The sequence below is a fragment of the Pyxicephalus adspersus genome, chromosome 1, assembly GCF_032062135.1.
Source record: "Pyxicephalus adspersus chromosome 1, UCB_Pads_2.0, whole genome shotgun sequence".
NCBI classification, from domain to species: Eukaryota; Metazoa; Chordata; class Amphibia; order Anura; family Pyxicephalidae; genus Pyxicephalus; species Pyxicephalus adspersus.
This window is the reverse complement of record NC_092858.1, coordinates 123,660,234-123,686,026: the sequence shown is the minus strand read 5'-3', so window position 1 is coordinate 123,686,026 and position 25,793 is coordinate 123,660,234. Positions and strand designations below refer to the sequence as shown.

The 25,793-nt window shown below is 36.1% G+C and overlaps 1 protein-coding gene across 9 annotated transcripts in view; it reads right to left on the bottom strand.

The window, feature by feature from the left end:
- Window positions 1–198: 198 nt before the first annotated feature.
- HIPK1 (homeodomain interacting protein kinase 1) overlaps window positions 199–25,793 on the bottom strand; it is a 47,412-nt gene continuing 21,817 nt past the window's right edge. For 2 of the 9 annotated variants that reach the window (XM_072426032.1, XM_072426023.1), the window contains 14 exons: window positions 24,132–24,255; window positions 20,078–20,197; window positions 19,695–19,781; window positions 18,564–18,748; window positions 18,257–18,419; window positions 17,696–17,918; window positions 17,148–17,272; window positions 12,097–12,231; window positions 7,876–8,018; window positions 7,174–7,356; window positions 5,480–5,692; window positions 4,441–4,685; window positions 3,660–3,796; window positions 199–3,193 (listed from right to left, as the gene is read on the bottom strand). In XM_072426032.1, the coding sequence (XP_072282133.1) occupies window positions 2,696–3,193; window positions 3,660–3,796; window positions 4,441–4,685; window positions 5,480–5,692; window positions 7,174–7,356; window positions 7,876–8,018; window positions 12,097–12,231; window positions 17,148–17,272; window positions 17,696–17,918; window positions 18,257–18,419; window positions 18,564–18,748; window positions 19,695–19,781; window positions 20,078–20,197; window positions 24,132–24,255 (2,581 nt within the window). In that variant the 3' untranslated portion in view covers window positions 199–2,695. The remainder of the gene's footprint in view (window positions 3,194–3,659; window positions 3,797–4,440; window positions 4,686–5,479; window positions 5,693–7,173; window positions 7,357–7,875; window positions 8,019–12,096; window positions 12,232–17,147; window positions 17,273–17,695; window positions 17,919–18,256; window positions 18,420–18,563; window positions 18,749–19,694; window positions 19,782–20,077; window positions 20,198–24,131; window positions 24,256–25,793) is intronic. The other 7 variants (XM_072426048.1, XM_072426058.1, XM_072426041.1 and 4 more) reach the window with 7 other exon arrangements.

Sequence of the window (25,793 nt, the reverse complement as noted above, 5' to 3'; positions counted from 1 at the left end):
ATGAACTGATTTTAAATCATCCTACTCAAGGGGGCTTAATCAAGTTCTCACAGAATGGAAACCACCATTGTAGGCAAAATATACAATAGCTTGATCTACCTAACATAAGTAACAACACATTTCACATATGAAATGTGAACTGGTAACCTTGTATGGAAACATTATACCAGTTATAAAGACACAATTAGTACTCAAAGCTTTCTTTGGTATAAACATCCTGGAACTTGCATGGATTCTCACAAGGAATGTCATCAATCTCAGGGTCTGTTTCTAGTGAGAATTCATCACGATGAATGAGACAGATCACTTTGAAAACTACATGTCATGAAGAATTTCTAATGTTTAGCTACAACACTTAACAGTTTGTGTGCCTGTGTATAAAAGCAGGAGAGAAGCAGCCATTGGTAAACCTACTCTAAAGTGTCATAACTTTTACTACTAGAGGGAACTTGGGGGGAAGATGGGGGAGATGGCAGCACAAATCAACTTCCTAGCTTCATTAAATTCTTGCTCCAAGGTTTTAAGGATTGCTTCTATTTAAAGGGGCTTGCCAGCCCTATAATAAGGCAAGCTTACTGTAAACTAATCACTACATTGGCATTTAAGGCACTACATTAAGTGGACATACATGAAACAATTATTCACCATACATACCTGTGCAAAACAACTCCGTTATCATTTACCCACAACTGGGTGAGTACATTTCAAACAAATTTTCTATATATATTTTATATATTTATTCATCAGTGCTACAGTGATAAAACTAACTGTTCACATACATTCCCACAAATTATTTTGGTTTAAAAAAAAAAAAAAAAATCAGGAGAAAAAAAATCCTATCTATATATAAAAAAAAAACCTAACCACTACCCGCCCTCATCCCCAAAAACTAACTAACACAAAGTACACATAGGTTCAAGTATAATTACTAACAGTTTGGATTACAAAGACAGAATTTATTTTACAGATGCACTTGGGGTGACACGACATACTGTTCACCACTCCGCCGCTCCAAGTTTTATGTTTTCTTCTCTGCATTTTTAAAATGGTACATTGTGTAAAATACAAATACAAAACTTCAAAAATAGTTTGAAATTCTGTATGAAATCTTAAAGTTTTTTGTTATAATTTCAACTTGCAGAAGGCCCAAATATGTGTGAAAAAAGCATGCTGAAGCAAGCAGGTGTGACTTTACAAAGAATGATTTCCGTAACCAAAGAACGGAAGAGCTCCTATGCATGCAAGCAGTCTTCGTCTATCTGAAAACAGACAGTGTCCGAAGTCACAGAATGTTCCTATGTATTCTATAAGTTTCTATACTTTGCTATATCCACAAATGCTCACTGGACAAATACAAAGGTCTTAGAACAGTTATCCAGAATGCATGCCAGGAATGTTAGCACTGTAAATACAGGTCACATTAATAAGAAAAATTAAAATCAATTTCTCCAGACATTTAAAGAAGGTAATAACTGCTCTTTTCTTCATTTCAATTTTTTATATGAACAGATAAACCCTAAATAAATATGACAACTTTTTTAAATCTTGGTATGCAAATATAGGACATTGTTGAGATTTAACGCTGTAAATGCGCGTCCTATTCATAGATATATCTAGTTACAATATTCCTGCAACATTTTTTAAAAATCACAAATTAAATTCACAATTTAAAAAAAAAAAAGATTTAAATATTGCGATTACTTCAGCAGCAGTCATACAATAAACAATTCCAAATACGATGTTCATTAATCCATAATGGCCAACCAAGTTTCTACTGCCTGGCTTTAGACTAATCAGTTTCCAAATGGGCATCATTAGTGTGCAGAAATATTTTTGGCATTATTAAATGAAATGCTAAAAGTTTAAACTGTCCTGAAAAAGGAAAAGAAACATTAGTTGGATAGTTGTGTATTTCTTACACAAATGAGAACACGCTCAGCATATTTAGCAAATAATTCCAACTATTTTAGCTCAAATTAATTTTTTTTAACGGGGTTGTGCATTATTTACTAGGACAATAAATGCAGTTAATACCTAATAGGGAATAGATATAAGACTCCTTTGTTCACATTTCCGCATGAAAATTATAATGCATATATCTGTCAACACATATGGGTCTGCTAATGTAATATTTCTGATCTAAAGTGGTTCTACTGAGCAGCTATTACCTTATAGTTTGCAGATGTAAAGTCTGTTAAAAAGTAAAAACCATGAGCAAATAATTTTTCTTAATAAAATGAACAGATTTAAAAACAAAAATTTGAATACTTCATGTGTCACACATTTATAAGAGTGAGCTTATAACTTGTAAATATTAAATTCACACTAAAAGAAAAATATATTAAAAACCTTAAACCACTATAAATCCCCCCCCCCCCCCCCCAAAAAACAAAAACAAAAACAAAAATAAAGCAAGAAACAGGGAAGAATGTTATTGCAGTTCAAAGGAATCCATGACGGAGGCCCAAGCCAGTAGAAATGCAGTCTTTACATGGAAGGAGCTATGCGAACGATGCTACAAAAATGTAATACATAAACCACAGAATGATTTAACACTGAAAAAGCTTATTTGACTACAACAATGCAGTCATTAAGGAAGAGAACCCCTTTTTTCTTTAAGCGTGCTTTTAGCAAACAGGGCTGTATAACAGTCAATTCTTTAAAGAAAAAAAAAATAAAAACTTCTGGATTTTTATTATAGGTAGGAGTACTGGTTGATGTTGGTTGGACTTAAAGGATATCCAGTGTAGATTGCAGAACCCCTTGATGCACCAATATATGACTGGGTGGCAAACTGGTGTGGATACTGTGCAGAAGCCACATTGGCAGAGGTAAGTAAGCTTGGGCCCACACTGACTGGGACCTGATGCACGAGAGTACTGGGATGCGGAGCATAAGTTGTGTGTCTTGAAGAGCCCTGAGGGGAAAAGAGGTGGGCAATAGATGTAGTTGAACCCAAGGTTGCAGCAGACGTGGGAGCATAGGTATACATGTGAGGCTGGCTGGTTAGATGGCTGGTGGCCGATGCAGCTGCCGCAAGATGGGGGTGCACAGTGGAATGCAAGGGGCTGCTGTGCTGAAAAGTGAATGGTGCCTGAGAGATTGATGGTAGAGGAGCAACATAGGCTTGTTGCCTTCGAGGAGGTGGATTCATGCTTCTCTCTTGGGATCCCATTGAGGCCGATTGCTGGTTCTAAAAAGAGACAGATAGGAAAATAAAAAAGTTAAACCAGAGCTATGAATACACCAATACATGGTATTGAACCCAAACCAGAAACCATATTTATACTAGAGATACTTTGCTTGTTTCCAGTAATCATTTAGGAGCAGTAAACACCACAGTTTTTACTGCCAATGTGAACTAAGCTTAACTTAAACTACATTGATTGCACTTTTACAAGTGATACACTCTAACAAAAACATAGAACACTAGGAAGTTGGGTTAAAATACACAGGTACAGGACAGTTGGGACATAATACAAAAAAGATTGAAATATGACACATATAAAGGGGACAGGCATTAGAAAGTTGGAACAAAGTGGTGGGGGTGGTAAAAACCTGACACAACAGGGGTTACTGAATGCCTATAGCATAAACAACCAAGAACACTAAATTTGTCAAATTTGTGTATGTGTCAAGACAAATAAATAGTTTCTTACTTGACTGAGGTTGAGCGGCTGCACTCCATTTACCACACGATGAGAACGGTAGCCTGTCTGAGAAATGCAACTGCCAGATGATTGTCCATTCGAAGACATGGAAGATTTTGCCTTGCTGGTATTGCCAAGACTACCTGCTGCACAAAAAAAGGCAAATAGCTGTAATGATTTGCAATGCTGATTACCAATTACTTCATGGTTTGTGTACTTCATTCATCTATTCAAGTATCTTAGGACAGGTATAAAAAATATATCTAAAATACCTTTTGTTGGGTAGAAAACCCTTCACTGTGTGGTTCTGTGATCTTTACGAGACCTGACTTACTATATTTAGGGACAAAGCTTCATCCTCCTGGCTGCTATATGCCCCAAAAATTTGGCCTTAGCCACCAAGCTGCTCTCATTAGACAATGAACGAAAGGTATGGTAAGCTTTTTTGGGTAGACGCAATCCCCAAAATCTTGAGGTACCTACATGTATGCAGGACGTTTAGCTTCAGATGTTTAAAAAAACTGACAGAGCTTTTAAACACTACTGCCTGTTTGTTCCAATATCAATAAAAATGTTTGAAATATAAAAAGCTGACAAAAATTAAAATGGGGGGGGGAGGGGGGGAGAGCTGGGGAACAGGAGACTTAAGCAAATATTTATGATGATGTTGTAGATTGTAAAGCTTAAGATTTGGGGGTTTACCAATAAGCAATTCGGACCCATGTAGGTCTGCACTTTGCTTTTTAACCAACAGTTCCTTTAACTGTAAGTTTCATATGGGTATACTTACCTGACAGTTGATTATCCAAGCTGCAACCATGTATCTGAGTCTTAAGTGGAGGCACAATAATTGTGCGGGAGCTGGAATTCTGTGGATGAGTGCCTCTGTTACCAGGAATATCATAAACACCATTGATGCCATTAAGACTGGAAAGGTGGTTGGCCATGTATGGACTACCGACAGAGGAGTCTGAATCCGGAGAATCATTCACCGTAACATAACTTATAACATTTGATCTCATCTTCATCCCAGAGCTAGAATAAAAGTTACAAAACATTAACTACATAAAAACACCATATCCACATTCAAACCCACAGAGCTTACAGTTGATAGGGATTTCATGGATTGAGTTGGTAAGCCATTGCATTTGTTTATGCTATAATGTAAGCATTCTAAATAGGCTAAAAATAACTGACATTTTTACACAATGGAATGTAAAAAGAAAGATGTTAAAATAATGGCAACCGACTGTAAATTATTTTTATTCTAATATAAAGCAATTTCCAATAGCCAGAAATGGCCAGAAATTGCCTTATTACTTAATCCTTGAAAGATTAGCCCAGAACTGATTACCCCTTAGACACTCCACCTTTAAGAAAGCAACCCAGCAAACATTCAGATGTGCCTACACATCTACTGCTGCCAATTCTGTTTTAGCCTAAGGGGAACTAAAATTAAATTTAAAAAAATGTTGGCAGGCAGTTTCTATATTGCAGAAGGAATATGTCTCTTCTGTAATAGAATTTACTTACCTGCCTGATTGATAAACCACCTCTACTCGCTGGTGCTAACATTGACCTGGTTCTCTTCAGGAATAGGATCTTTATCTATGTTGATTGATTAGGCTGGAATGACATGACTCCACTGCATGAACGCAAGAGTTCATTCATTGCCCACAGCCAGCTATGCCAGGACCATACACTAATCTATGCATGAGCAAATGTAAGAACTGATATCACCACCAAAGAACCATCCCTATTTATAGATCAAATCTGGGCCGTTTATGTTAGGGTGTAAGATTAAAAAAAAGCCAAGGCCACGATCTTACCTTCCTGGCTTGTACTTGCTATCTTCTTCTTCGTCAGTGTCACTGCGGATTGTGATAACGCTCACAGGAGGGCTGGGAGTATCTGGAATCACGATGGGTTGGCGTTGCTCCTGGATAGGAAGAAGCGTGTTGTATGAAGTGGAAGGATGAAGGGGGCTACTCCCAACAAGTGAATAAACTTGTGATGGGATAACATCCAAGGCAGATAGGGTCCTGTACAAATTAAGATATTACAGGTCAAAATACTACAAAGAAAACATTTCTTCAATAAAAATCTAAAATCTCTACAATCACTGAGGCACCATGTTTATGCACTTATTACAAATTTGCTACAACTCATCTGTTCTTTTAAAAGCGCTTACAAAGATTTTAGCTAGTGTTTCCACTTGTATTTGTGAGCTTAGCAATAGGAACACAAGGAGTTAAAAAAAATGGCCACAAACCTAAACCTGTTTTAAAGGCAACATAATGAAAACAGAATGTGTTCTCAGGACATTTTAAAATAACATTAGTTTGTTGAATATGATATGAAATTTGACCATGCATATATTAACCAGCTGGCTTGTGATCACATAAAAATGAGCTGAAAAAAGCCAGTCCAGAAATATCTATATCTTGATTGCAGCCATGCCTAAACCTTACTTGTGATAGTGTTTAAATTCTCTGGACTACTCTTCAAATTTCACCTACCTACAACAACTCTGACCAAGCCCAATGCTTGAAACTCCAGCTTAGATATTATGCAACCAACACTAAGCTTCAAGAGGTTTGGAATCTTATCAAGACACTACTCTACAATTGAGTCTACAACAGAAAACTCTTCTGACTGGATTTATTTATTTTCCTGCTTCCTTTATCTAGTAATCACCACAACAGCAAAATGGTGTGTACTTGTGTGTTTGACAAACACTTGTCCTGCTCCACATTTAGAGGGTAAGAAAAGATCAAACTGAAGTCAAATTGACAAACTTCAAATGTACACTAGCCATAAGTATATTGATAATGAGAATTATCTCTTTTGAGGCTGGACAGGTGTGGTTTAAACAGCAGAACTCAAGTTTAATCAAAGCTACAATATTAAACACATGAAGAGCAAACAGGTCTTACTTGCAGAACACACTGTAGTGAGCTCCATTTAAAAATAAAAATTAATGCAAAACACAGCAGGAAAATGCTGTTAGGATCCTATTGCTGTGTCCCTGTTGCGGTAATTAACTTTAATTGTCCTGATTACTAGTTTTATGAGGAAAAGTGAAAAATAAAAATTTTAAAAAGTTGCCACCAAAACAGAGAAAGAAAAAAAATCAATCACTATTTACACTTGTTTCTGTGAAATTTGTCTGGATTTCAGGGTCAGAGTAAAGGGTACTTGCCAATAAGACACAAGAAAAAAACAGCATTGTTTTTAAATCTACATTAAACTATTTGATATGAATGACAGGCTGCTTATACATGTGCAGTGGTGAACATCTGGTGTTGCTTTCTATGAATGAATTTCTTTCTTACTGCCCAGTCGGACCTTAAAAAGTTTGGAACTTGTGTTAAAATCTATACTACCCATAGAGTGAATGAAAAATCTGGCAAGTGGCTTGTTTGTCAATATATGGAAAACTTGATAACGAGAAATGCAGGACCATCAAGAATGTGGATGATGAAGAACAATGACAATGGATTTTTATTAAAGCAGCCCTTACTTGGCATTTTGTGATTGCTGCGTTTTGTTTTTCTTTGCTGACACGTTTCCATTTTGTTGCTGCCGCACAACATGCGCAACCCCCACGTTTAGAGGCTGGGCCGCGGCCAAGGTCACATGGTTGGCAAGTAAAGACGGCTGCTGCATCAGTGCGCTATATTGGTTTCCATGGGAATGTGCATTTCTATGGAAAGATAAGCATATTCTAAGTACCACAGCTACTTTTGATTCATATACTATATTGGTATTGCAACTTTAACCCCAGATCTAGTTTGTTGTATGCAAAACCTGACAGTCCCAGCAACTATAGTTATTTGAAAAATCCAGCTTACTGTAAACACTAGGCATATATGGAAATGGTAAAAAAATTAGAAATGTATTTAAACATGGTGGTTGCAAATGTTAGGCTAAACTAGAACTCCAGGGCATTAAATAAACTTTTCTAACATTCAAACTGTAAAAACAAAAAAAGCACACTATCAATAGGCTTTTCTGTAATGCACACCTGTAAAGCTACATTGGGAAACCTTTGGTGTCATACACAGTAAGAGGGACAGTTTCATAAAAGTAGCTGATTGATTTTTTAATAGAAAGTCTATAAACCACATATGCAAGAATAGAACTGTTGGGAAGAACCAATGTGTATCAACTGTCTACGCTTAATTATATGGTGCAGCAAAATCTATACAATCATATATATTACCTCCAATCTGCAAGCTGCTGGTTACTTCCAATAGTTTCAGGAATCATGGTTGTCGACTGAACAGAGTTATGAAGGGCCACACCAGGAAGTTGCTGCCATGCAGATGGCAGTAAGATCTGCTGTGTACCACCAGGCCAGGCCTGCTGGAAAGCACAAAAAGGAAAAGTTAGTTTTTGATCACACACTGTTAAAACACATCATTAAACCTGTTTAAGACAGTGGATCATCACCTTGCAGAAATCAAAGGTCACAAGTGATAACTTCATTCATGCTGTTGTGTTGCAGAAGCTGCCTAGCAATTTTATGCATTTTTTTGTATATATCATATGCAATTTTTTGTATATATGTAACAAGTGAAAACTGCCTTAAACTCAAGTTATGATTTAAAAAATAAAAATATAAGGTTTCTTGTGCTGAATTTTGATTATTATTTAACATGGAAGTCCATACAAAATGTTACTTCTAGTAAACTACTTATAAAGCATGTTTGAGGTTTTTTCCCTAAACTACATATTTATTGTGGTGCATTGACTTCCAGTTTAAAGACCACTTAGGTATGGAAAATGTTTTCCAAAACAATAAATACATAATGAATATTCTTAAAAGCTAAAAAAAAAAAAAAACCTTCAAGCTACTAATATGGCAGTTTGATTGCAAAGCTGCTGATCTAATACATGTTGAGCATTCAGGTTTACATTATACACATCATGTGTATTGACGGTCACAATTCCAGTTTATACTAAAATGTAACAGTGTGTGAAGATTAACACCGTAATGATGAATTACATAAACCGGTATGAATGGGACTTGTATTAAAGATTTTATATTTCAGGGCCAGGACTGTAGGCAAACTAAAAAGGTACCCTTAAACCACTTAAACAAGGAAGTAAAGCGACAAACTCAAATTAGTCTTCAAATAATTTCCCCAACTTATCCTCAACACTAATACAAAACTGGAACCTGACTTCTGTCTAGATATTTAAAAGCTACGGTATGTTCATGAGTATTAGGAAAACGGCTACCAAATAGGTTCGTGAACACTTTAAAACATCTGGATTTCGGCATAAAAAGATCATAAAATGTGGTCTGATCTGCAACCAAGTCAAAATACAAAATTGCATAAACACATTAAAAACTACACTTCTCTATGTATTACTAAACACATCGTTCTCAGGTCATGCTGGAAAACAAACATTATTGATGCAATGGTTTGTATATCATTCTCCACTGATACTGATCACATCGCATGTATGGGGAACCATTTATTCCTGCAAAACCGTTTCAATAGGATTTCTTAGGTACACCCTCTCAAGTGAAGCCACAGAATGAATAACTAATGTCTGAAATATAACTTGACACCATTTTACCATCCTGTTTGTTGTTCCTTTGCTCAGGACATTACCTTACTGCATATCAAAAACATCAAACTTTAGAGGAAAGGCTGCTATCCTGACAATTTATTACAATTTTAAACATATTGTTCAAACGTTATTGTTGTATTATGGAAGGATCTCCAGAAATGAAGAAACAGAACTGCCCTTAACCAAGCTCCATCCACTATTCACATATGGGCTTGCTTCATGTACATTTCTCATTTATTTTATTCATCCCCCCCCAAAAAAATATGGAACAGTCAGGAGGTAATTTATGACATACAGCAATTTTGAACTTCTGCATTGTAAATACATTTTTTAAAAAATGCATTTTTCTCACACACAATTGAATGGCTAAAGTCAACAACCTCATTAATCAAGAATGGAAGTGACACTTTGCAAAGCTCAGCTATTTTACCACACTTACCATCTCTTACACAAAACTGAATTCAATGTTATTTACAGGTAGATCAGACCACACATTAGGAGGCATTTCATTTACATAGATTAGAAGCCATTTAATCAAATGCAAATAATTCTAAAGAGTTCACGAACTGTAAAGTAGCTGCTGCAATGCAGCTTTTGAAGGCTGGAACTCAAGAGGCCTAACAGATGTTCTGCAGCACAACATACATGTTCATACCAGATTTTGATACAGACTTATTTCTGCAAGTGAGAGGCCTTTGTCTTGTATACACCGCTCTCGAGACTCCGTTTTACAATAAAAACAGTGGAAAGGAAATACGTTTATTACATATTATAACACCATGCGTCTTTCCAAAATGCCAACACCTGCCCAAGACAAAGCATGTAGTTTAATATAAAGCAAGAACATCCCAAAATGTGATGCAGAGATCTGGCGTTCCTAGCGATGAACTGTTTAACAAAGGAAGGACAAAAATATGCAAAGCTTTGCAATGGAATAATGCAAACTTAGGCAAAGCAATAAAAGGCAGTCAAATCCTTGGCAAGCCGGCCGATGAACTAAAAGGTGAGCTAAAGTTAGATTACTATTAAGAAAATCTTTGGAATGCACATTTAACTTGTATTATTCTGGTAATGCAGTGAGTGTACTTTGCACCATTCCACTCTAAGCAAGTTCACAAGAAAAAACCTCCAATCTACATTGACTACTACTAACAAAGAAACCTTATATAGAAAGATTATAAATGATTAAATCCATCAAAACATTAGGAATTGATTTGTATCTGATCAGCCCATGGCATTAAGGACTACTTTAAAGCCACAGGGTCACAAATATATATATTTTTTTAAGTTGAGTAGTTAATAAATAAATTACCAAAGGCAAATAGCCATAGTCACAATATGCATATTGTGTGAAAGTAAAAAATGTACTACACAAGTTCATCAATGGGAACCTGCTTGCCTCTACAGTCCACAACTCTCTGTAAATCTACAATAACTAAGGAGAGAGACATTTTAGACACCTTATTGCATAGATAGACTGGGTTTTCTTCTGAAAAAGCGCTTTATTAATCTATAGATCTCTTACGATAAAATCACTGTAGTTTACATAGTAACACAAATCCTATATAAATACAGGAAAGAAATGTGAAGTTTCCAAACTATTTAAAAAAATATAATTTTTTTCCCATAAACTAATTTTCAGGACTTCACAACCACTTTAGCAGAACAACCCTTTAAAGTATTACCAGGAGGCCTTTTACAAGGTTCAATGTATTGGTGCAATTTTGACCCAAAATTTAAATTGAGCTCACCTTTAAGTTCAAACAAGAAATTTCAGCATCTGTAGAAAAGCAATATCAGAGGGTACATAACAAGTTCATTCGACGATTGTGTTAATGGCTGCACATAGTCTTTGAGGGTTTATAAAGTATTTGATTAGAAATCCACATAAATGAGAGGCCTCGAGTGCAGAACATCGCAGCGGGAGACTGCTCCAAAGCCATTGGGTTAATCTCAAACCAAGCATGTACAAAAAGCTACAAGGATTTCACTTCTGCATGCAAAGAAATGATCTCCCAAGTCACCCAGAATGAAGCTACCGACATTTGCCACACTCCCGTGATAAGTTCAAAAGTGAAACATGGGCTGCACTACACCATGTCTTTTAGGAGGGTTATGGCCAACGGAAACTTGTAAGGACTTAGTAACCCAGTCATGGTTAGGAATGATACTCTCCTCAAATTAATTGTGCTCAGAATTTATAAAGATAAAAGGCTTGTTTGGTAAGTTTTAGTAGCAATTAAACTTTATATCAGCTAACCAACAAAAAAAACTTGGTATCATTCCTTCTACTCCATCAATGTAATTCCAGGTTTTTTTTTTACAAGAAAATTTGAATTAGTAAAAATATTTAGCTTTACAGTTAGGAACTAAAGTTAAAAAGGTATTTTGTCTACTTTTAAAGTTAAAAATAATTGATTTCCAATGTCTTCTATTTACAGGTTTTAATTATTCCAGGGTTTCCGAAATTGGCAATAGGGAATGCCATAAATAGTATGTCAATAAGGCTGTTTCATCAGGGAAACCTTTTGAAGACAAGCTGAAAAAAATAAAAGGAAAAGGAAAAAGCTGTATAATAGGAAGCAAGAATGCAATTTAGCCCCCTGATTGGAACTGCTGCCTTAAAGAAAGCCAGGCTGAAACATAGAGGCAGAGAGCACTGCAGCAATCATTTAGAAAGGGAAAAAAAATTAAATGAAAAAAAATTAAGGAGCTGCTTAGAATGTTGCAAGAACACAGCCACAAGATGGAGCTCATGCTTCCATGCTCTTCTGAAACGTTCTATGATAAGGAGGAAAGGAAACACACAAATATACAAAAAAAGACTGTTAGTGTGCACAATCAAGTGAAACAAAATTACCAGTACAGCGGCAGTCTGTTCAACTAAGGCCGGCCGCCCGGCTGCGCAGTTCAAGGTAAATGGTACCGCATACTGCGGCGTGATGGTTGCTACGTGTGGATGAAGAGTTGTTACCATTAGTGGTGTACAGCTTCCCTGAAACGTAGATTAGGAGGTGAATGAAACAGTGTTTTTATTACCAGGATATATACTTAAACATTACCATAGGAAATGGTATGTGGAGCACTTTGGTTTCTCTCTCTTGTAATAAAAAGTTCAAAACTAGTGTTACTGCAGTCCATAGCAAGTGATAATTAAAACACCACAATTTATAACAGACGAATCTGAACAGTTGCTATAGACAACAGCACCAGAATTTTAACACTTTTTATTGATAAAGCTCTATGTGTAGCGTGGTGGTTGTGTCTCCTGAGTCTGACAGTGGTCTGCAGATGGTTGGCCTACACTAATTTATGTGCAAGTTCATATATAGATTTCAATAAAAAATCACCTCAATTCAATTTTTTTTTTCATTCTCACACTGCACAAAGTATAGGTTTTAGCTAACTGGATGTAACAGAACTGCAGCAAGACAGAGCTGCCATTTGATTACAAATCTGTGAAGATCAGAAACAATGCAAGTTGGACACGGAAGAGTTTAATAGGGGAAAACATTTTGTGATAAAGACAACAGACAACTATCAATACATACAGAAGGAAGCTGCTTACTTCTCAGACCAACCAACATTACAATGGCCAATGAAATTGAAGTCTTAGGAACTATTTCTATTAGCTCAAAACCAATTTTCATTGTAAAGTTTTAGATGAAGCCATCACACTGGAAATGCAGAATACCACTACAGAAGAAAAGTTTGCTTTAATGATTTCACAACATCTGAATGGAACTCTATCCTATAGGAACTCTAAAGAATATAAATAGAAAACTGCACATCTAGTTGCAAATACACAACTACATGGGTCTATTCAAAAACTAGAACATTTCTCAACCTACGTGTTCGTAAATGGTCAGCAGACCAATAAAGATGGTCCTTTTAGGTGACTGAACACAACTTTATTCATCTTTTAAAGTCCAAAAATTCAAAGTGTGGACTTCTTTGGCAGGTTCACGTCAGATACACTGAACTGCACTCTGTTGGTTCATCACTGTAATGGGCAGCCTCAGTGCCCAAAAACAATGAGTCAGAGAAGGAGAAATAGGTTGGGCCCCAAAGGTCAACTCAAGTTCCCTTTCTGCTGCTGGTGTCAAGAGGAATAATTTAGCTTTTCATGATGAAAGAAATAGAATAGTAAACATTTAATCCAAGGACATACATCCACGCACAAAACTTACACCTGCAGAAAAGTTTAAAATCAGACCGAATCTACATATCAATGTATCGTTATGTATTACAGGCAGTCCCCGGGTTACAAACGAGATGTTCTGTAGGTTTGTTGTTAAGATGAGTTTGTATGCAAGAATGGGTACTTTTTTAATAAATGCAAAAAAGACAGACCTATTTTTACCTTTTTGTAAATGCTTAAACAGCAGTACAATCTTAAAAAACCTTGGTAGAAGATGATGGACTTGTTAGAGAGGATTGGACTGGTATCAGAGTCAGGGTCCGATTCTGCTGCTGGAGTCTGTTTCTTAAAGTAGGGTGTGCAGAGAGCTTTTCTTTTTCTCATCATAAATAGCCCTGTAGCATATCAGGATTTGGGTACCTGTACAGTAAACTTGGTGAACCCCTCTATCAGGATCTTGGCTCCTCTAACTTTGCCATTTCTTCAACGAATATGATGTATATAGTACATACTGTATATATGTGAAGATGGGCACCCCTCGTTGGCAGCGCTTTTCTAGGAGCAGCAGTTTTTCTGACAAACACAGACTTTGGAAAGTCGTGCTGTATGCTTTAGATGCAGCCTGGTGATCTCCTGCTGTACAGCCTTCATTTGTAAGTCAAGTGTTTGTAACTTGGAGACTGCCTGCACAAGGAAACCTGTCTGCAAAGTCTTGCTACACTGATTTCATTAGTACACAATACATAAAGCGAAAAAAAAAATAGGAAGGTGAAATTCAGAATTCCAGCATTGTGTGTGGTGTTAAAGAATAGGGGGAGCACAATCATTTATATATTTATATGCACACCCCACACAAAAACTCTACTAGAAATGTGAACTTGAACACTGCAGACCAATCCCAGTCTTCATGCTTTTGGTTATAGCTTATCTTTTTAAGCTATTTGTTGCCCAAAAACTAAAAAAAAAAAAGTAAAACCTAAATAGAAAAATAAGGAGAATGCCAGATGACCCTATAATTCTCAACAGCCAATAAAGCTTTTAATGTGCACTTGAAAAGTTGTAGAAATTAGCATACCATAGGTAGGTAAAATGGGCACAGTCCTTCAGAGGAACTCTCTACATTTTAATAAATGTTTTGGACTGTTATTGGGCCCTGACTCCCGTGACATTGTAGGCTGCAAATAGACAAACACTATCCAGTTTGTATGCCAAGGTGAGGCAATGTTTATCTGAAATACTAGAAGACAACTGGGGAAGTTGTACCCAAATTCTGTAAAAAGCTAACCTGCCAGCATTGCTATGGTACTGTTCTTTCAAGACTGGTCCAAAACATGACCCTGTGTTCTTGTAATAAAAACCTTAGCGTTCACAGTTTATTATTCATGATTGAGCTTTTTACAGTAAAAGCTCACCCAAAAAATAAAGCTTCGAGTTGCAGCAGATATTTCATGCAAGTGGGAAGTATGGCCAAGTTAGAAATTGTAGATACCAATACAAAACGTAAGTAGCCAATGGGTAAGCCCACTTAGCAGCAAAACCCAAAAAGAGGTAAATTATTCATCAATTAAAAACCCAATTGGAGATGTTGGGATTCTTTTTGAATTCAAAGGAAATAGGCCTACCAGTCTAATATTTGTCTACCAACAATGGATTTTAAATGAATGCACACACAATAAAAAAAATGTTATGACTGCAAAGATGCAAAGTTTTTACTTTGGTTTTCTACCTGAGTAATATGTTAGTGGCTACTTGTACAATTTAGCAAGATTTAGGTTTGAACACCCAGAAAAGAAAAAAAAACTTCTTTTTTGGATAAAATAAGCAGGAGGAACTGAGTCAGAAGGCTGGAATGAAAGAATACTGTATTAAAAATGTCACAAATATCTTCCACCTGCATGGTTACTGTACGCCAGTAAGAATTCCTATTAGCAACCAGTGTGGCTGATTCATAGTCATGCATTCAGTTTCCAGAAGTCTTTTCTCTGAGGTCATGTTTCCATTATAAACTCCACGAAACACCACTTATTTGAGGCATTTTTCTCTTCCAACAAAAGCTGCCCGACGTATTTTTAGACAAATTACTTTGAGATCAATGGCTGTGGGTAAGCCATGATCAGTTTTCAAATGGGCACAATTAACTTGAGGAGAGTGGATTCTGAGTTGTGAAACGACTCACTTTTGTTTTGCTAAAAGGACATGGCTGGGAATAGATTTTAAAAAAACAGCTTTTTTAAAATGCATGTCTTTTTTTAGCAACAAAATATTTTGTTGAGCAACAAACAGCATCCCTGGTGGCAGTAGTCTGGAAACCATTTCGAAAATATTAGGAGCCTTTCAACGCACATAAAGCAATATGAGACCAAATCATAAGTGGGAGTGGATAAAACTGGTCACAACCTCTTATCCCACCCATACCAAATCCCTTAACATACCAAAGGATCAAAACAGTCGGGTTAGTTTTGCCATCTGTACCCCACTGGAGCCGTTTCTCTTAATATGCTAATCTGGAGATACAACTGGAAAAATCCAATAACTGAGGGGAATTTACATCTTGTATGAAACATTTCATAAATTATGCAAAATCTAATGGCACCCGATTCCTCAGCTTTGATTTTATATACTATTATGTGCTATCTATTTGACTGAAAGCATACAAGGAATTTTATCACTGCCAATGGGAGTCAGTGATTTGCGTTTAAACCCTGCTCAGAAATTTTACAACTATATAAAGGTGGTGCTTGTTAATTGTAAGGTATTCCCACTGCATTTTATTGGCTGTTTACTGAGGCAGCTTGCCAAAGACACCCAGAAAGCATCCTTACCCATCTGATACCAGCTTCCTGAAGCCTACTGAATATTAGTGTTTTCATTATGTGCCTTTTGAGTATAAACACTTTTCGTAGTGTATAATTCAGATTAAAATTATGTATCATCATCATCAGACTGCAAAATGGTTTTAATGGATCCAGACAGGGTGTTGGTCATCAGCAACAAGTTCAGACAAGAGCTTATATCACAACCTGAGCAGAGTTTCAAAGTCAAACAAATGCCCAAAACAGACCGGTTCTCTAAGAATAAAACGTTCAATAAATTTGTGTTTCTGAAATGAGGGGGTAAATACAGTCACACCCTTCAGACTTTTCCAGTGAGGACATCAGAAACAAAAGGGGGCCAGGAATTTTGACATTGTGACTCGTGCTAATCAAAAATCCTGGAAGCTTCCTTCATTTCTTAGGGGGAAAAATCGTAGCAGATTTAAAAACAATTGTGAGAGTACCAATAGTCTGATTTACCCCATCAGAGCCATACGTGCACAACTGGAAATCACAATGGTACACATTACAAGCTTTCATGTCAAACTTGATTCCATTAAAGTTGAAGTCATAGTCGTGAAACAATAATGCACATCAAAATGATTGTAATATAACATTTTTAAATCCTGTCACATTCAGTTTAGATATTAAAGGAAATACATAGTGGTTGGGGTTTTCTTTAATGTGGTCAAAACATGAACATTTTTGACAAAAAAAAAAAACAAACAAAATTAAGTCAGGTAGAGAAAATACTACATAGGAATATTATGTATTTGCAGATAAAGTTTTTTTTCAGGCATGGAAGCATAAGACAATCAATATTGTGGATGTCAGGTTTTACACAATATTCCCCTTGAAGTATTACATAATCTAATATTTATAAAGTGCCATAGGTTAGAAGCGATATTATTTAAATAGCAATTTTTTAAATAAAGCAGTATACAGAAGTTGAATTACCTGTGTCAGAACACCCGACTGTATCTGGAGAGATTGAGCAGCAGGAGCTTGTGGTACAATGGGAACGCTACTGTCCATACGAACAGGAAATCCGGAATGCTTGGAAGTTGCTTGAAGCCCAGCAGCTTAAAAATATTACACCTCATATTTTAAATACACAACTTAAACTGTATTTGATGTGCACAAGATAGACAATATTAGTAATCTAAGTTTCAAGCTGATAAAAGGCTGTTAAAGTTTCTTCAGAAGAAAAAGTCTATTCCTACAGCCTTGATTAGAACTGACATATATGTCCATAAAACATATCCATAAAAAGATGGATTGTGTAAAACGTTATCAGGTGTGTCAATACCCATTACGGTTTAGCTGTGTAAACTGCCATCTATTATGCCAAACATTGGTATTTGCCATTGCCGTGACGTGTGAAGAAAACCATACACACGTCGTTCTTAAAAGTGACTATGCATTAAACAGTATCAACAAACAATTTATTACCAGACAGTACATACTAGAGCGTTAATTGATTTGGAAACCAATAAGAGTTTTACCTTGAAATGCTGGAGGACAAACAATAAACGTCTGCTGGAATGGATCCGTCTGAGTGCAGAGTTGAGTTGCTCCGGGCTGTAGAGGGACACCTTGCTGTGTGACACCAGATACAGGAGCTGCAGATGGTGGGTAAAGTGCTGACTGATAGTTCAGCAAAGAGACATCTGAATTAGCCAGGGAAAGTGTAGCAGAGGCTGATGAACTTGAGGCCAATACACTAGCCTAAAAAAGGAGGCAACATTTATGCAGCTAATCCTTTCAAGCATGACTAGGTTTATTTTAAATCTTCCACTACACAAAGAGACATAATTTAAGTCCTTTTCTAAATTCTATTCACAGCCTCTTTTTATGGGCAATTCCAAATACTTCTGTGATCAACACTTTCTGCACTAACTGGAAGACCAAGTAAGGCTAATGTAACCATTTTAAAGGAAAATGGATTTTAAACGTTTCCATCACTTTCCATTTTTATACAAAGCCACTAAAAATCTCAAAAAAATCACTGACCCTTTTAAAATCAGAATGTTTTGTTATACAAAGCACATGCCTGCATCACATACCTGGTTGTGCACAGTGTTGAGCTGATTGTTGAAGCTCATCGTTAGATTTGTGCTTGTATTGGGAGCAACATGGGTTGTGAAGGGACTCTTAATCTGGTTTACTGTATCATACATGTTGTTCCTTCGTTTACAGATCTCCATGTTCTGGAAACATGATTTCACGCTACAGGAAAAGACAGCCATTAATTTGTGGTTTTAAAATCTAAAAACATTTTGAAGTATGCCAAATTAAAAGGTAAAATAAAAATCAACATTGTGTTTAACAAAGTTTTGTATAAATATACACACATATGGCATTCATACTTACTGATTACTGTGAGGGAAATCCAACAGATGGGCCATGGTAGCAAATGGATGGTTCAAGGTTTTTATGGGAGTTATCCGCTTATCTGCATCAATGGTCAACATTTTCTTCAGCAAGTCTATATATTCCCTTCTATCTGCCTTCTCGGCCAACATATCTGTGCCTTCCAGGTCTGTAGACATATTCACCTAGGTATTATGAAACAAAAGTCAGGAGAAGCAAAAGGTCCTACCTACCTAAGCGTTAGTCTGCTAGGGCTCTGGACAAGTAAAAAAGTGTATATAAATGTAATGGTCCCACCAGAACCAGTTTAATCATTAATTAGTGAGCGAGCCACGCTTTTTTTTTTTTTAAACCTAAGATACATTGTACAGCTGAAAAATTTCTAAACATATCAGTTATTTGTTCAAGTATGTGTAAAACAAATTGTGAATGAAAGCTACCATTGCAGTCTTTTATAAAGGCGTATAATCCACAGCTCTCCTTATGCAGGCTTTAATAGGTTGTGACTCAATATTTAGTGCAAATATTGACATGCCCGTATCCTATCCAGAACTACGTATCATGGTTTAAGAAAAAATACAATAAATTGTTTTAAAGTAGTGGTGTCGGTTTTCCTTTTGCAATATTTTACATTGTTTAGGAAAATACCTGCTACTTCACAAGACACACACATAGCCCTAAAATAGGCCACTAAAGGCAGACACCAGACAGGGTTTTATACTGAACAAGCTTTAATGCAGCTTTAATGCCGACATACAAGCAGGTGCAGTATGAATCTGAACAATCGTGTTGCAGGTGGCTCAGTAAACAACCCGAAGAAAGGATACATATTTATATCATTGCGCAGCTCATTTAGGTTTCTCGCTTACTATAAAGTTCTGTATTAGCAATATTTTCAACATGAAAAATAGGAAAACACAGATTTGGCAAAAACTGTTCATGAGCGAAAAGCTATCCAAAGCATTGACAAAATTTTGACAGTGGTCATAGGCTTACGGATACTTTAGATATTACCTTACAGCAGCTTCAATGAAAATCCTCAACAAGACAGAAATTGGAGTGAGAAACTGTAAATTCATAGTAAATGACACTAAATGACTGAACATAGGTTCAATATGTTTAACAACCTACCTGAGCCATGTCATCTAAACAATTAAAGATATACTTCCGAGCTTCCTTCGATTTGATTCCAGTTTCAATTTCGTGTTCCTCTGGGGTCTGGGTAAAGATAATGGGGGGGATATTTACATGAGTCTCACATGTAGTGCAAATTTACTTTGGCAGCCTGTCAAAGGCAGCAATAAACGATGCACTAGCTTGCTAATGTAAACAGCAAAAGTTTTAGAAATGGCTGAACTTTGACTTCAAAATCTTTACTGTGATATTCCAGAAGGAATTAGTTCACAGTACAAGAGTTAAAAAAAAAAAAATCATATTTACTAGTTGTTACGAATATGTACTGATCAGGGTTAAACAATGACCATGGATAATAGCAAGTCACTTTTCAGCACTACCTTTAGTCTCCACAATGGATAGCCCACATCTGAATCCCTATTGAAAAATCTCGAGGTCTTTGTTCCAGCACTGAGAAGATATTCAGCAGGAAGTCCTTGAGTCTGAGAGATGTACCTAATCTGAAAACACAAATTGACAGTAATTTTACATGTGCAGTTGGCAGATTTTACATTCAAGCTACAGTCACAAAACAGCTGCCAATAGACAGCATTTATTTTATAAACTACATGCTTTTCTACAAACCTATTTTTCAGTTTTACAGGAGGCTGCATCGGACAGCTTCCTTTATAGAACTTAAATAGAACATCCTCCTTATATAACCATTTGACAGATATTTTACTTCCATTTTCCCAAAAAAACAACATACCAAGGTGTCACAGGTTTTACACACACCTTTCATACAAGATTTACACACTTTCCCAAATTATTAAATTAGAAAAATGAATGCAACCTGGTTAAAAGTCGCCTGAATCTTGCACAGATTTATTTAGAAAAGCAGTTAACTCCCTTGGCGGTTTTCCCGAGTGTGGCTCAGGGTAAAACAATACATGCAAAAAGTAGTAACACCAGTAAGCCACACTCGAGGTAGCTAAAAGCTAAAAAAGGAAGAAAAAAAAAAAAAAAAAAAAACACTTTCCCATCTGCATCCCCTGTCCGTGCACGTCCTCGGGCCGTGTTCTCTTCCTCCGATCTTTAGCCAGCCAATACAGTGGCGTTCCCGGGGTTTCCCTAGTGACGTTGGTGCAAGCCGAAAGCTCGGCGGAAAATTCAAATAATTTTATATTGGATTCAATACAAAATAACTGTATTGAATCTAATACAAAGAAATCCTTATATTATATAATATATATTATATGCTACTGTACAGTTATATAACAGGTTTCTGTATTTTTAAGCACCTTTAACTGATTTTTTATTTAAAGTTTATTATTAAATTTCCTAAATATATTATTTCAGTGCATTATGCCTAAGAATTAAAAGCCTAAAGGGAAAAATAAATTTCCATGCAAACTAATGTATCGCTTTTTGCATTAAAAAAACAGACAGAATTGGAACGCCAGGGGGGTTAAAGTGTATTCATACTCAAACCATTTAGTTTTTAGTGGAAAAGGATTGGAACTACACTGGTTTTATTGGATGTTCCAATAGAAAGAAGATACATTAACTTTATCTGCTAAAATGATTGTCACCCCAAGACATGAAGTTAAGAAAAATCTAACAGAAAGACAGATGCAAACCAATTTTAAGTAGGGAATGCTAGAATACCCATTCGCTTTATTTTGGCTGCTTCACTGTTGCAGATTTTCTGCCACTTCCTGTCAGGTAGAAGTGTAAAGGGAAATAGTTTTCCCATTCTATGCAAAACTAAAATACAAAGTTCTGGGTATGCACGTCTCATAATTCCCAACATCATTCTCTGAGCACACATTCGTAGGAATTAAACATGAATGGTGTGTGGCCATCAAGCCAGAAAGTTGCTGATTAGCAATGAATTATACTTCTTTTCCTGACCAAGCAGAATACTTTAGTGTCTTTTTAAAACATCAACAAAAATTATATCATATTTAATGGTAGAAAACCTTCTTTACTCTGGATGCCGCTATTGGAAGGCAGCAGATTAAAACAAAACCTTATCTGATTTCATGAGGAGATGAGCACCACCCCACCCACATTACAGATATGTTTCCCAGAATACTGGCAGATCCTCCCAACTAGAGCTGTACATATTTAACTACTGAAAGCCAGCAGATTTCCTCTGGAAATTTACTGTGTCACTGGATTAAACACTGCAGCTGCATTAGACAATTATTTAGACAGATAACATTTATAACAAACAGATACCAATTATTAAAAAAAAAACCAAGCAGAAAAGGCAAAATTTTGGTTTCGTCAGCTTCTGGACTTTATAGTGTGATTTTCTTTTTGTTTCATTAGCAGAAGGATAAAAATAGAGGGCAAACTACCCACACATAGTTGTCTAGGTGGAAGTTCAGCACAGAACATATTTACCTTTACAAATGTTTTTTTTTTTTTTTTTTTAGATCAAAAACATCATACTGCGTCTGTGCATTTAATACTCAACCAAGTATCTAAAACTTTTTCCTAATGAAAACTGGTTATTTAATCATCTGTATGTACCCTTTAATAAAACATTTGTTCCAGGCCCTTTCTTGTAGGTCCTTACAACAAATGAGTTGCAGCAAATAAAACAGCTGCAGGTTTCTGCTGCCTCTGAATTCATTGTAATCCATTTGCAATTCCTGATGATTACTAGTAACGGGTTAACAGAAAGTTCTTAGCAAGCGGCACAGTAGATTAGGTTTTAAGTGAGCATTTATTAAAGTGCCAAGCCATAGGTTTGTGAACAAAGGATTTAAATGTTCATGTGCTCCAAACTCACAAAGATTTGATTTTACTCCCAAAGTCTAACGTTCAACATTTATCTAGAATACTACAGTGCTTTTATAAAAGGTCATGTTCAATGAAAACGGTACACATTTCCCAGCAGTTTTACTTCAAAGCACTTCAGAGCAGTTTCAGTTGTCAAAAGGAGACAAAAGGTTTCAGTTTAGTGTTTTAGTACAGGAGCCACCCAACAGATGTATGATGCCTTTTAAGAAATTCCCACAGAAACCATGAGGTGCCTCCCTTTAGCAACAAATGGCCCAGAAATGAAAAGTAGCTCCTTAAACTTACAATACAGTGTGTTTGTGTATGTATTTATATATCTAGCAGGTAAGCCCTGACACTACCACTACTACAAAGTGCTTCAGGAATAAAGCACGGCTATACAGCATGGTTGCATCTCATTTTCAATACAGACTCCTGAAAGCTTCTAAACTATTTCTTTTATTCCATCCACCTCAGAAATTTCTATGGCTCTCAGAAATTTCTATGACTCTCATAACATATGTCCCGGTCGCTTTATAAATATCTAATAACAACTTTACATGATGTACGTTTAAAACCACCATCATGCGGTGCCTTTTTAAAACAATCCTTCATGTGCCCCCATTTTCAACATGGCTTTCTCAGAGATATTAAAATAAATGCAAACCCATCATAAATATTTTCTGCCATCTGCTGGGATGCCAACTCTATCTTTAGCATAGTTGAGTTGTCGCAAATACATCTCTGCCTGCAATTCTGCGATCAACAGTGTCCTGCAGTTTAGTTGTTTGAAAGTAAACTATATTGACCTAATATTACATTTACCTGTCATTTACCACATGCTTTTATAAGGGATTGTAATGGGCCCTTAAAAATTAAAAAAAAAAAAAAAAAAAAAAAAGAAAATGTAAATACAATCCCCTTTTCTCTGAAAGGAAACCATTTTCAAAGCAGATAATCTAAGATGTTTCCCAGCTTCAAGGAATAGCCAAAGTCAAAAGTTTTGTTACAGCTTGTTCTATTACAGAAGTACTGAATAGAACAAGAGCAACATAGAAATCTGTTGAGGGATTTACAGTTAGTTAGTGGGGGAGTTCACAACATAGAATTCTGTTCTTTTATTTTATTTATTTGAAATGACAATGAAGCAATGTGAGTTGTAGTTCTTCACACACAGTTTGCTAGGATGATCCATCAAGAGTGAACACCTGTATGGAAAATATAAGCCTCATTTACAAGGCTAATCTGCGGAGAGAAATGGGGTGATCTCACCCTTCTGCAGTGAGGATATGATGTAACAGGTCTGGCAGAACACCAATAATGCCGTTCCAAGGGCATCTACACAAGGCTGGTTTTGCAAAGATTAATATTCTCATTAATATATCTCAGATCTTAATATTTAATGTAGACTTATTACAAGGCTATCACCATGAAGTAAAGATGGGCTATACTATATTGCAAATTAACTGAACCATTATAAAACCTGAAATTAGTTTTAACAAAAAACCTCTACATTTTCAATGTGGGAGTTAGAAGCCCCAATCTAAGACTTATTTCATATGAACACAGTATACAATACTCCTAAAAGGTTTTATGCACCTGGAATTTGCCATCGCAACTTCAAAAATGAATACAAAATAGGTAAAACCAATAGCAGCATACCTGGTCGTACTCTGATGCTCCAGGGTAGAGAGGCCATCCAAGGAACAGCTCAGCTATGACACAACCCAAAGACCACATGTCTATTGCTTCACAAAAAGGTAACCCAAGAATTATTTCAGGTGCCCTAGAAAAAAAATGTCAAGGAAGATTAACAAAATCATTTTTACTTAGACAATATTCATTGCATGGTAAGATTTTGTAACTTATTACATAGAATGGTCAGACTATGAAAAAACAGGGACATAAATCTTTATCACTCAAAATATTGCAGAATAAAGTGGCATCATATACACTAGGGATCTATTTGTAAAGCCATGAATCGGATATTCCCTAAAACCTTCCCTGGTGAAGAATCAATTACTGCTTTCCAAACACATGGATCTGGAAAATTCTTCTCCAGGGATTGCCAGATTCGTTGCTTTAAAAACAGACCCATTGTGTGTTATATAAGATGGCTTTTTTAAAGATTTTACATTTGAAAAATTAATTTTAATAGAAATACAAATTTATAGGATTTCACAAAAGTTTTTTCAAAACAAGAAACATTGTCAAGCTACAAAACTTATACATGCAGGTCAACATTCTAAGAAAACAAGAAATGCAGAGCAGGTAAAATAAGAGCCATCTGTTCTAATGTGTGATTGCCAGGACCATAAATCTCAAGTCAAAAACAGTAAACACATTAACTGCTGTACAACACTGGAGAGTTGCTACAGCAACTGTGTTATATAAACTTTCTGGGACAGTGTGGGTGGCTTTTTATAAGGAGGAAAAAAACTATAACAAATAGAAAAAAAAAAGATGTGCATCATAGATTCATGTTATTTAACAAAGGAATCCCCATTGCCCAGCCTCAGAAGTAAATACAATAATTTTCCCAAAAGGAAAAAAATGACTTTAACCTGGGTTACTATTCAATACCAAGTGTGGGAAATGCCCTTGGCAGCTTTCTAGTGTACACAAGGATATCCTAAAATGGGCGGATGAAATATAGATTACAAGAAAATGTCTCATGTAATAAAAAAAGTGAAGCAATTAATATGGGTTGCTGTATAATGCTCACGCTTTTCTGCCTGCACAAGCATGTTGGTTAGTCAGTTGCTAAAAACACTCCTGCTTCTGTGTTTGCATTAAAGCCATAACTCAATTCAAGCTTGATAAACCACTGGGCTGAAACAGCACACAGCCAGCTGACATTTTTCCCTTTAAATTAAAATTGTTTCTAAAAAAGTACATTATCTGAACCTGATCATATATCCTATAAACTGAACATACTACTTCCCTTCATATAACTCCTTTAGGAGACTTTTATTTCACCCTACCATAAAAACAACAAAAGCAATGTATACCAATAACCATGGTATTTACAAAAAATCTTGGGAATCCCTGTGATAGGTAAGTGCCATTATGTGAAAATATGCTGTGCACATTATGACAAAACACCCATATGCATGGACTTTAGTTCCATCTAAGTCTTTCACAAATCTGTCCATGAGATAACAATGGTTATGAGAACTATGTTGGTAAAATAAAAATTCTTTTGATGTCTTTATGTGCTATGGCCTCCAGCAAACTCTGCAGCCAAGATATTTTCCTGTGTATCATGTGCATGGTCCCAAGTTGTGCACAGTTGTTCCTTCAGCAATCTCAGTCTCTGGAATA